The 12,110-nt window shown below is 31.6% G+C and overlaps 1 protein-coding gene across 1 annotated transcript in view; it reads right to left on the reverse strand.

Moving 5' to 3' along the window:
• The window catches only part of TRDN (triadin), a 394,176-nt gene that overhangs the window by 25,336 nt on the left and 356,730 nt on the right, over positions 1 to 12,110 (reverse strand). Inside the window, exons 32-37 of the mRNA XM_023254312.2 lie at positions 10,681 to 10,701; positions 8,931 to 8,957; positions 7,885 to 7,923; positions 7,478 to 7,513; positions 6,667 to 6,711; positions 3,786 to 3,806 (exon numbers count right to left, since the gene is read on the reverse strand). Of these exons, the coding sequence (XP_023110080.2) occupies positions 3,786 to 3,806; positions 6,667 to 6,711; positions 7,478 to 7,513; positions 7,885 to 7,923; positions 8,931 to 8,957; positions 10,681 to 10,701 (189 nt within the window). The remainder of the gene's footprint in view (positions 1 to 3,785; positions 3,807 to 6,666; positions 6,712 to 7,477; positions 7,514 to 7,884; positions 7,924 to 8,930; positions 8,958 to 10,680; positions 10,702 to 12,110) is intronic.

Below are 12,110 nucleotides of genomic sequence, written 5' to 3' on the forward strand. Positions count from 1 at the left end.
AAATACTAATTTTAAGGGGAAGCCAACCTCTCTTTACTCAAATGTTGTCTACCAGATAATAAAAACAAAATAACTATGGGCTTCTATAAAATCTTTGTCTTTGATATCCCCACACCCATTGTTATAAATATACTGTCAATGTCTCAGCTACATCAAGAGCCTTGCAATTCCACTAGGTGCTAGTCTTCCCTTGGCACTATTTGCCTTATGATAATGTATGTTTTCAGTCCTCTGTTTTATTTCATATTTTGCCTTTGGGAAACTTCCTGGGGAGTAATGTTTTTGGATGTACAGTTATTTATATTTTTCAGAAAAAATTTTTCTCAAAAGACTTAAAATAATATCAAATGGTTGGGCCATTTAAAATTCAAAAATGTGTTTATTTTGCTTTTAATTTTTAGGGTAATATATCTTAAATATAATACACCTTAACATTCCTTGATGCCTTCTTCAGAATTCTATGGAAAGTAAATAATTCATTATATAATTGCCATATCTATAGAAAATACACAGAATGAAAATCAAATGGATATTTAGAATCAGAAAGCTACATCCTTACAAAAAATAAACCCACAAAAGCAAGCATCAATTTAAACCATAATTGCCTATGAATCATGGAAATTTTGATTTTGCAATGTTACTTTCACTGATGTCATAGAGAGATATTTGTGTATTGCTGATTCTTATCAGCATCTTCTTTATGCCTATAATAAAACCCCAGATATTTGAGAATCCAGTCCACTGGGATGATCTCAAGCATGTCAAGCAGAGTGAACCAGAATTCAGGAAGAAATACCCCCTTCTGTATTACACTAATCCTTTTCCACACATTAGCACCCTTCCTTCCCAACCAAAAAACCCAGGAATGAAGGGCAGTCTCTGTGCTTCCAGTACCAAAGCAGAAAAGCCACCCAGAAGACAAGACATGCAGGCACCAGCGTGGAGTTAGAGAATGTGTGTGCAAGTCTGGGCTCAAAGCAAAAGCTATTTGTGAACCTCCCTTATGAAAGACAAAGAAAAGACTGAAAGATAAATAAGAAGTCTGACCAAAAATAAATACACATGGACATAATGCTGAAAATGGGTTGAGAAAAAGAACAATGAATCTTCAGTTTAAATTATCTTCAGTATGTTTTATTAGATAAATACCTGAAGTTTTTGATGATTGCCTCCAAAAGAGCCTGATAAAAATATGTTCTATAGAGAATATAATATTCATATGCATAGCAACCAATTTATTAAAATATATCATCTCATGATGTCATTGGACATTTATCTCATATGATCCATAAGAAAAAGTAGACATTTTTTCATCACACTGTTTTCAGTTACTATTCTTATTTCTCATTTACTTATTTACACTTATTTCTTCCCAACAATTCCCTCCTTTTTACTCCCTTATATAAAGTAAACCACAGTTTTCTGTGGCAGTAGGTCCAAAGTCCTTTGGCCTGCAGGATCTCTACCTCATATTTTAACCCTACGTGTCCTTACCTCCACTGCTTTCTGACACTAGCCCTTAACTTCAGCTAACTTGTCTTTTAATTGCCCTTATACCAAGTTCTCTTGGTTGCTGACTTTGAGATATATACATATATATATACATATATATATATATATATATATATATATGTATATATATATGTTTCTGCCCCTGGTTCCTGGCATAGAGTTTCTAAATCCCTTAGAATCTACTAGGTGATAGATTTGCCAATGAGGCAAATGCTTGGTGGACTCCTGGATGGGGGCTGGTCACCAAAAATACCAAGCCACGATTAGAAGCCTGAAACTTTCAGCCCCACTCCCCACCCTCCAGGAAGGGGAAGGGGACTGGAAATGGAGTTTACGATCAATCATGCCTATGTATAAAGCCTCCATTAAAAATTCTCTCAAGTATGGGATTCAAGTATACGGTTCAAGTAAACCCATCTACATACAAGGAAAGTGGCTTACCCCAACTCCACAGGGGCAGAAGTTTCTGTGCTTGGGACCCTTTCAGACCTTGCCCTATGTATTTCTTCATCTGGCTGTTCATCTGTATCCTTTATCATATCCTTTATTATATAATAAACTAGTAAATGTAATTGTTTCTCTGAGTTCTGTTAGATGTTCTAGCAAATAATTGAATTCAAGGGAGGAAGTCATGAGAACCTCTGATTTGTAGCCATGTTGGATGGAAACTATGAATAACCTGGGGACCTACTACCTAACAATTGGCAACAGAAATGGGGAGGAGTCTTGTGAGACTAAGCCGTTAACCTATGAGGACTGTGCTAAACCCAGTTAGTGTCAGAAGTGACTGAAATTGTATGACACCAAGCTGGCATCACAGAGAATTTCTTGGTGTGGAAACAAAACAAAACAAAACAAAACAAAACAAAACAAAACAAAACAAAAACCCATATATCTAGTGTAGGAAGTGCCGGGAGCGTGGTACTTCTGTAAGAGTGCAGAAGAAACACAGGGGAAGTGAGTTTTTCCTTTGCATTTACTTCAGTCTTTTTCCAGTTATTCAAACCTAACTATTCTTCAAATTATGAATTTTGTAATCACTTCCTTCATGAAGTCTGCCCTGACTACCTTTGGGTATGAGGAAAGAGTGTGGAGTGGAATGGTTTCAGAGGGCTTTCTTGAGTATCAGCTGGAAGCTTTGCCCTTGCATCAGTGACACAATTCTGCACCCTTGTTATTCTTCTTTTTTTAAATCCCTGAAGTAAGTCCATGCGGAGTTCTATTATTCGCTGTCAAAGAGGTTCAAATGAGAGATGCGGCAAGTACCACATTTGATGATTGTCTTATACTGTCCTCAATACTCATGATGTAGTGTGTACAGCAGAAATGCTCAAGAAATATTAAGATCTGCTCTGTCCAATGTAGTTGCCACTAACCACATGGGGCTTTGGGGTACTGAAATGTGACTAGTATGGACTGAAATGTGCTAAGTGTAAAACATAGACACACACCACAAGATTTCAAAAAACAGTGTAAACTATCAATGTGTTCTATACTGATACATAATGAAATAATATTTAAATAGATAAATATTTAAACATTAAAATTATTTTAACATGTTTCTTTTTATCCTTTTAATGTATTTACCAGAAAATTTAAAATTACATGTGTTGTTCACATGAAATTGCACTAGACAGCATCCATTTAAAATGACTTTTTTAAAAATCAGAAAACATGGGAGGGAAAATTCCTATTTCTCAGAATTTTTAGGAACTTACAGGAAAATTTAAAGTTGTATTGTATATATTTAGAATGCCTTTGGGTACCTAGAAATTGATATTTTAGAGAGTGTTTTCTGAGAACTTTGTCTGTTTATGATATATGAGCTTAGATCCATTCTTAGCTATGTTATTCTTCTCAGATATATAATTATATTTAACAACCATTAGAAAATACCAGAAAATAAAACATTATTGCTCAATCATATGTACTCTACAGCAAATCTTTAGTGATTGAAAGTTGAAGGCAGAAACAGGATTATTTTATTTCATTTTGCTTCAATCACTGAAAAAAATTAATGTATTTGAATGCAAGTCGCTTTAATCTTCAGGCTTGAGAACACAATCAATTATTTCTGTTACAAGTTATTTCAAATAACATAGTTTTTTAAATTTCAACATAACTAAGTTTAAAAGTTAAATTTCTGTCAGAGGGTTTAGTATGAAATGACTCAGTCTCTGAACACATTAAAAGTATAAATATTTTATGAGTTTCAGCTGGAAATTTATACTGCATGCCAAAGAGAATTTATCATCAATACAAGCAGTACTTACTTGATACTCTTGCAGGTTTTTCTGTTAAAAAAAAAAAAAGGAAGAAAAAAAGTTTTGTTTAACTCAGATAAAATGCAAAGAAATTATACATTGATGGACTACATGAAAGTATCTCACATCTTTTGACTTTCTTATTGCTTAATGTAATGTAAGAATATAACTATTGCCTGAGAACATGGGTCTTTGAGTGTGTTAATTGTTTTTATGTGAAATATAATAAAAGCTTTTAATTATTATAGATGTTACAACATGTTTACATTTTAAACGCTTACTAAAATCAGCAGGATTCTTGTTAAATTAAGTGTTTTGGTTCAATTTTAATTATAACTAAGTTGAATAAAATTACTTTGTATGATGTAATTAATGTAAATATTTGTTTAAAGTTTCCAAATTCCATAAAATGTATCATTAAGAATTATTTTCCTTTCAAAGGTAATAATGATGAATAACTAAACCTTAAAAAGCAACATGCAAAATCAATTTAATTTTTCATAACCATTTGTCTAGTTTCAATGAGAGACTATAATTCTTCGAAGTAGTATCTTTTTACATTAAAGTGTATGTATGTAGGACAAAAATATAAAGTGAGATGATTGTCCCAAATACCAAATACTGTAACAGATATTCTAACTTCTTGGAAAAAAAAAAAGATTGGTAACATCTACATTGTACTAACGTTAGTCTATTTTTTTTTTCTTAGTATAGTGGACACATAATCTTACAAGTTTCAGGTGTATAATTTGCTGATTTGACAAGTTTATAATTATGCTGTGTTCATCACAAGTATAGCTACCATCCCAACATTAGTCTAATTTAAAGGGCCAGACTTGAAAACATAAATTTTTAAAGGAATCTGCATTATATGATTTACTTTGAGACTTGCAGAATTTTTAGTATAAACCTAGGGATTATAAATTTACAGAAAGTGGTTAATGCCAATAGAAAGGTTTTTAGAAATTTTTTTTTCATTTGAGATACTTATGGTTTTAGTTATATTACAGCTGCATACCTCATGTATTCAAAACACAAAATAATTTAGAAAAAATACTTCAGTAAGGCTCATGTATTATTATTTTTCCTTTAAAAATACTATCACTGACTAAAAGACAGGAACTTAAAAAGGAGTACAGTAAACATTTACTGAAATACAATGAATTATCTGTTGGATGAAGGAATGAATAAGAATCAACAGGCTCCAGGTTAGTCTTGTGCTTTCATATATAATAATTTGTCCCTACTGTGTTTTCATAATATAAAGATCTTGGAAATGATGGACTCACACAGTGGGGTAACAAGGGAGTTACCACTCTCTTGGAAACATTTTTTCCTTTAGGGGTACATTTTTTCTTTGGGCTGCCCTGATTGTGCCCATACATTCTCCTGTATGTGCCACAGTGTGATAGGGTAGGGAAGTGGGATCGAATGGATTTAACCGTTAAGTCTTTGGCGTCATATTTACTTTGAGCCAAATCCTGTCTCTACCAGGTAAACACTCTGAGATGTTAGATGTTCCTTTATCACATTTACCTTGTCTTTAAATTGGGCATAATTGGGCCTGTTCTAAGGATTAAATGAACTAATAGGATTAGTTAGGAAAGGATGTACCAGTGGGTTTTTTAAATAACATATCTTCTCATTCTTCTGGCTAATTATCCTAAAAAAATGCTAGGCAATATTTTAAAAGTTAAGAAAGTTGAGATATAAAATTTATGGCCCTTTATGCTTCTACAGATCTGGTTTGTTCTTAATCTAAATTTTACCATCTAGTATGACTAATAATTATATGTCTAAATTACTAATGACTATATGTCTAAATTTTATGTGTAGCTATGTCCTTTCAGTACGTCATTTCAGGCGTACATAATACACTAAGCAGAAAGAAGGAACCAGTAAAAAACAAGACTCATTTCCTCTCTCCACACACTAGAGATGTATATATTTGCTATGAATGAAAATAATTGTTCAGTTATGGCATGTTTACTTAGCACCTTAAAATTTAAAATATTTAAATACCATTACCTTTTGAGTTAATTAGATTTTTTAATTTTATTTTTTATTTACTTTTATTTTTTTAAATTCTTTTTTTTTTAATGTTTATTTTTGAGAGAGAGAGAGAGAGAAAGACAGAACACGTGTAGGGGAGGAGCAGAGAGAAAGGGAGACACAGGATCTGACCCAGGCTCCAGGCTCTGAGCCGTCAGCACAGAGCCTGACATGGGGCTTGAACTCCCCAGCCGCGAGATCATGACCTGAGCCGATGTCGGACACTCAACCAACTGAGCCACCCAGGTACCCCGAGGTAATTAGATTTTTAAAAATTATATCACTCAGATTGCATAATTCAGTTATAACATCCATTTGTAGTTTTTTGATGATCAAATCACCAAAACATGTCATTCTTATTTTAGGTAAAAGACATCTCCCTTCTATGTGCATGCTGGCATTTTCCCTCCACCATCGACTTCTTGAACTAATTTAAAGGGCCAAGTTTAGGTAATAAAAAAAGGTATTTATAATTTTGGCTGTATTTATGTAATACATAAAATAATTCTTACTCTATCTATTTACCACTATATCATTTTTGACCTTATGCATGTTACTAAAGTCTTTTGTAATAGAGAAATTTATCTTCTGGTATGTACTAGAGTATTCTATTGAATGTTTATGTTGTTAATAGTTTTGATTTCTTTACGTTGGCTAGTTTTACACTGAAATGTAAACTCCCTGCTAGATTCCCCACCTCTCCACTTCTGCTACTAGCAGAAGTGTATAGCTGCTAGACTTCTTTGCTTTAAAAAATTTAGTGTTAAGTGCAAACATAATTTAGGCACCTCCATACTAACTTAGCAATTGAATATTTACAAAGTTGATTCAAGATTACCTTTTGTCACATTGTGCGATTGAGGACTTTCTTTTCTTGTTGAGACTGTTGATAAGGAAAATGTAAATTAAACTACGAATTTTTAAAGGGAATTTTTATAAAAATTTTGGCTCACTTCAACCAAGCTTTGGGAAAATGGGAATATTTAAATGTTGTAAATATTTTCTCAGGATGATTTAAAATTTTTTTCTCTTCTAACATCTAACAAAAATAAACGTCACCAGTAGAGATTGTTTTGTTTGCATAAACGGGGATATAACATGATTGCACTGATTACAGTATTTAAATTAACTAGAATCTGTGAACAACTGGTCATCCTGAGTAACTGAAATTGAGGATAAACTAAAAAACAAAACATCTGTCTTCTTTCATAATTAACAATCTTTTCGATATGTCTAAGAATGCTTTCTTCTTGATCCAATAGAATATTTCTCTGGTAATTAAGGTCTTTGCAAGTTTTTTTCAGATACCTGCATTGAAAATCAGTGGTTATCATATTATCTTTTATCATTTACAAATAAATACACCCAATGTTAAGAAAAATAGCTACTTTGTGATGCAGCTTCTAGACTTGTTGCTCACTGATGGTGCAACAGATATTTGTTGGGACTGGCCTCCCATCCACTGTTCCTTTGCTATGGCTGTTACCACATATCCACTGATTATTTTCCACATTTCTTTTTTAAATGACCTTAGCTCTCATCATGTACACAAATAAAAGTTTTATTTTAAAGTGATATAAATAATCCTCAACTCAAATATTTTTGCTTCAGGGCTTTGCATTTCACTTTTCAATCTTTTAAAAAATTACCTTTTTCTTCTTTAAGATGTTTCATTTCTGTTTTTTCTGTAGAAAAAAATGAAGGTAATTTTGAATCATATATCACATTTATTCATAGGTCTTCCTAAGGTTTGGAATTAAATTTTGTGTAGTTAATATTCACACTTCAGGTATTATATGAAAAGAATTCTATGGTATTAATTTAGAAATAGCAGAACCTAAATTTCTCTCTTTTTGCATATGTAATAATAAGTGATATCTACACCTCTTGCATGGAAAATCCTATAGTGAATTGTAATTCTGATATATGCTTTAAAATCGCTGCCCACATTTTCATGAATTGCTTTTAAGTGGCATAATTTATATAATTCTGTGTTTTTTTATTTCTGTGCTTTTATTGTTAATTTGGTGCATATGTCTTTAAATGTCATCTTTACCTTTACTTTCTTTTTCAGGTTTTTCAATTTTCTTCTTCCCTAGGAGGGAAAATATAATAACAAGAAATTATCAGTTTAAAAAACATGAGTTTCTTACTCAATCTTGAAGTAAACAGTTGGAGATAGGACTTAATCCCATAAGTGTAGGGGGTGAGGGCTCTGCTTTTGCAAGATGTGAAGGAAGAGGGTACCTCCCATGTGTGAGAACATAGGTATTTTTGTTATGCTTATTTAGCTTGTATTCGGTCACCTGTATGGAAGAGCCCCTTCCCTTTTTCTTTTTGTCTTTTTTTTTTTTTTAATTTTTTTTTTCAACGTTTATTTATTTTTGGGACAGAGAGAGACAGAGCATGAACGGGGGAGGGGCAGAGAGAGAGGGAGACACAGAATCGGAAACAGGCTCCAGGCTCTGAGCCATCAGCCCAGAGCCCGACGCGGGGCTCGAACTCACGGACCGCGAGATCGTGACCTGGCTGAAGTCGGACGCTTAACCGACTGCGCCACCCAGGCGCCCCTCTTTTTGTCTTTTTTTTAATGTACTTTGAAGTAGAGTTAAAGCAAGCCATTCATTTATTAAATGTTAACTAGTAATAACAGGAAAAAACATCTGAATTTTCAACTGTTTTCTTAAGGAAATGAGTATTTGACTAGTGCTATGGGTGCTCAATAAATAAAACAATGGATTAAAAACAATGAGAGTCACAAATTATCTCCAAACCAAAAGTGGACACAGGCTTTTCAAAACACTTTTGGTTGATTGATGATTTTCTTCAACTATATTTATCAGACAAGAGTGAGAAGAAAATCAATATGTAATGAGTGACAAGTAATTATGTAGTGGGAATGTTGCATATGTTTCTTATTTAATACTTAACTGTTGTAAGCCTTTTGGGAAGTCATTTTGCCTGTTTTATAGGTGAGGAAACCAGGAAGCTGAACTGGGTAAGGGATTTTCCTAAATGTTACACAGCTAGATAAAGATAAATTTACATACAGATCTGTTTCAACTGATCTATATTACCTCCTTTGGGAAAGTAAATATTTACCTGATTCTATGATTTCTGATGTTTCTTCTTTAGAAAAAAAGAAGAATATATAGAAAAAGAAAAGGAAAGAATAATTTTGTATTTAGTAGCATACAACTGAGCTTTACCTCCAGGTATATCCTATTAAATTCCACCGGTAATGACAACAAACACATATACTTAAAATGGCAAAGAAACACACTGGTAACTAATATCTCTGAAAACTGTAACTAGAAATCTATTTTGAAATTAGAACTACTCTACAGACGAATCTAAAACAGTCTAATTCTATATAGTAGAATGAATCAGTTTGAAGTCCTTTGCTTAGTTTTCTTAATTACAAATTATACAGCTCTGTTTCACAAACTTTTAACTTGATCTTCATACATATGTGCATGCATTTATTCACTGAATATTATAAAGCCACTACACATATAAGAAGTTATACTAAATGTAATAGGTGGGGTCGTGGGATGAGACTGAAAAACATCTCAAATAAATTCAGCTCATGGTGACTATTGTCAGAGTAGTGAGACAAGAAATAAAATGCTACTTGTCTTTATGATAATATAGAACCAGCCTTTCTTTTTTGTTCTTTCAGCTATTTCATAGACCAGTAATATTTTAAAATATAACATGGCAGGTTTTTAAAATGTATTTTTCCTTACAATTCATTTAAAGTGATAACATTTTCTATAAACCTGATACATTTGATTTTGTCTTCCATAACTTTTCTGGAAGCTATATTAAAAATTCAAGAAAAATTGATTAACATATTTTATAATAATGAAGATGAAAGATGAATAATGAGTCATAAACAAAACAGTATTTACAAGGGATTATGGTGATATATTAGCATTCTAGTTTTGACTTTCAACTGTTAAATTTTACAATACTCTTTATATCCATAGAAATAATAAAAACTAGATGTGCTAAAGATTTTCTCCAACTCAAAGGCAACATTTAATATTTTAACATAAAATTCATTTATAAGAAAATTGTTGCTGCATTTGTAAGGAATCTGTCATGATACTTTGAAGGAACCAAGCTATTCCTTGGCATTTCAAAACTTTAGATATAGCTGCTAGATTGAAATGCACAGATTTTTACTCCAGGTTAAAGTCTGGGTCATGATTTAATACATAATGATTTCATTTTTATGAAATTACACAAAACATAAATTTTCAAAACTGTATTAACTGTTATATTCGTATTATTTCTTGGAATGTCAAAATAAAACAGTGATTCTGAAACTAAAAACAATTCATCTTCAGGCTTTCAAAAAGTAAGATAATCAAAGGCTCATGTAGTTAAAATTAAATAATTGGAGACAGGTATTATGTGTTCTAAATTTTCCAAACTCAGAAGCAACTATTAGAGGGATCTCCATACTGTGTTTACTCAATACATCCTCACAAACAAAAGGAAGTACATAAAAGAAAGACCCAACCACTATTTTCCACACAGGCATTATTATGGTAAATTACACAGGCATGACAACAGAAAACATTGTAGGCATTCTCTCACATATCCTGGTATAGTGTGCTAATAAGTGCCCAATAAAGACATGTTCAAGGATAAATGAACACAACATACACATTATTCTTTGTCAATCAGAATCTTTGTCAATCACCAGATTTACATAGGTGATTGCATAATGACTATCGCCTTAATAAACATACCATCCTTTCTCTGCTGCATATAAACTCCAAGGGTTATAAAATTAAAATAATTAAATAGCAAATTTTTAATTTTAACATTCCACACTTACTTGTAGTTGGTTTGGGTTTGTCTAAAAAGTAAAGAAGAAAAGAAAACCAGTGGTCAATTTCCACCCACAGGTAAAATATCAGTCATTTATATTCTTATGTCTGTCTGAGTTAAAATAGGAATAGGCTAAACTTATATTAAAATAATCAATAGAAAATGCCTTTTGAGGAATTTTAAAGTTATATTCCTAATGAATTCTCTGTAGAAGAGATTGTACAGCTTTCAAATACAGAATCCTCTTGGTCTCTCTTTATCCCTATAAAACCTCATGTTTGATTTGATGCAATATGAATGCTCACAAAAATTTGAATGCCTTACTATTTCTAAATAGCATAAAATGCATATTACACCATCATCTTTGCAGAATACATGTTAACTTTAATTCACATTAACTATCTAAGTCCCCCAATACAGCATTTTAAATGAAGAAACTGATTTTATAAAATCTCAGGGGGAATAAATGAGTGATAGATGAAAACCACAAAACTATACCATCCAAATACATGACCTCTTTCTCCAGTAGTCCTTGTCTTCTGAAACTGTTAACTAAAAACATTATGCAGTCATACACCTAAAGATCGATTTATTTATAAAAAAGTTTACAGCATGTGGTCATGACTGTGAACAATTCAAATCATTCAAAATTGGGTCAACTAATTCTAATTCATTAACTGTGGGAATATAAATTGATACAACTTATATCAGAGAACAATTAGAATTATCTATAAAAATTACATTGTATATACCATTTCACTAAAACACTTTAAGAAATTTTACTCCAAAGGTAAAGTAACAAAACTAGACTGGTAGATATATATATATATATATATATATATATATATATATTATTTTGTATCATTATAGAAATCTTGTTAGACAACCTAAACATACCAAACAGAGATTAGTTAACTATACAACTATCTAATAGAATACTACTATTTTCAAAATACATTCAAATTTTCAAATTTGAAATGTAAAATTCATTTCAAATTTCAAATTTCAAAATTTGAATTAATTTTACATTTCTAATTCAAATTTTCAAAATACATTCTTAAATAGAAAAATCTGGGACATGGTAACTTATAGAGTATGTCATAATTTGTGTAAAAAAATAAAAGTGGGGATATATATTTATTTTATGTAAGCATGTATGTATATGTATATTATGTGTATATGCTATGTATGTATGTTGCTAGAAGGAGACAATAAGAAATAACAGTCATTACCTATTGGATATTTTGGAATAGGAACTGGTAGAATAGGGAAAAAGAGAGGAGAAGGAGGTATATTTTCACAATTAGTCTCCTATAGTGTATGCCTTCGTGTTTGAACCATGCCAACTATTATAGTTTTAAAATTTGAGTAGTATTTTTTTAAATATTAAGATAGCAATTATATATTTTATATTTAAGAAAATATATCAAGCTGAAA

Source organism: Felis catus, chromosome B2 (genome assembly GCF_018350175.1).
Source record: "Felis catus isolate Fca126 chromosome B2, F.catus_Fca126_mat1.0, whole genome shotgun sequence".
NCBI classification, from domain to species: Eukaryota; Metazoa; Chordata; class Mammalia; order Carnivora; family Felidae; genus Felis; species Felis catus.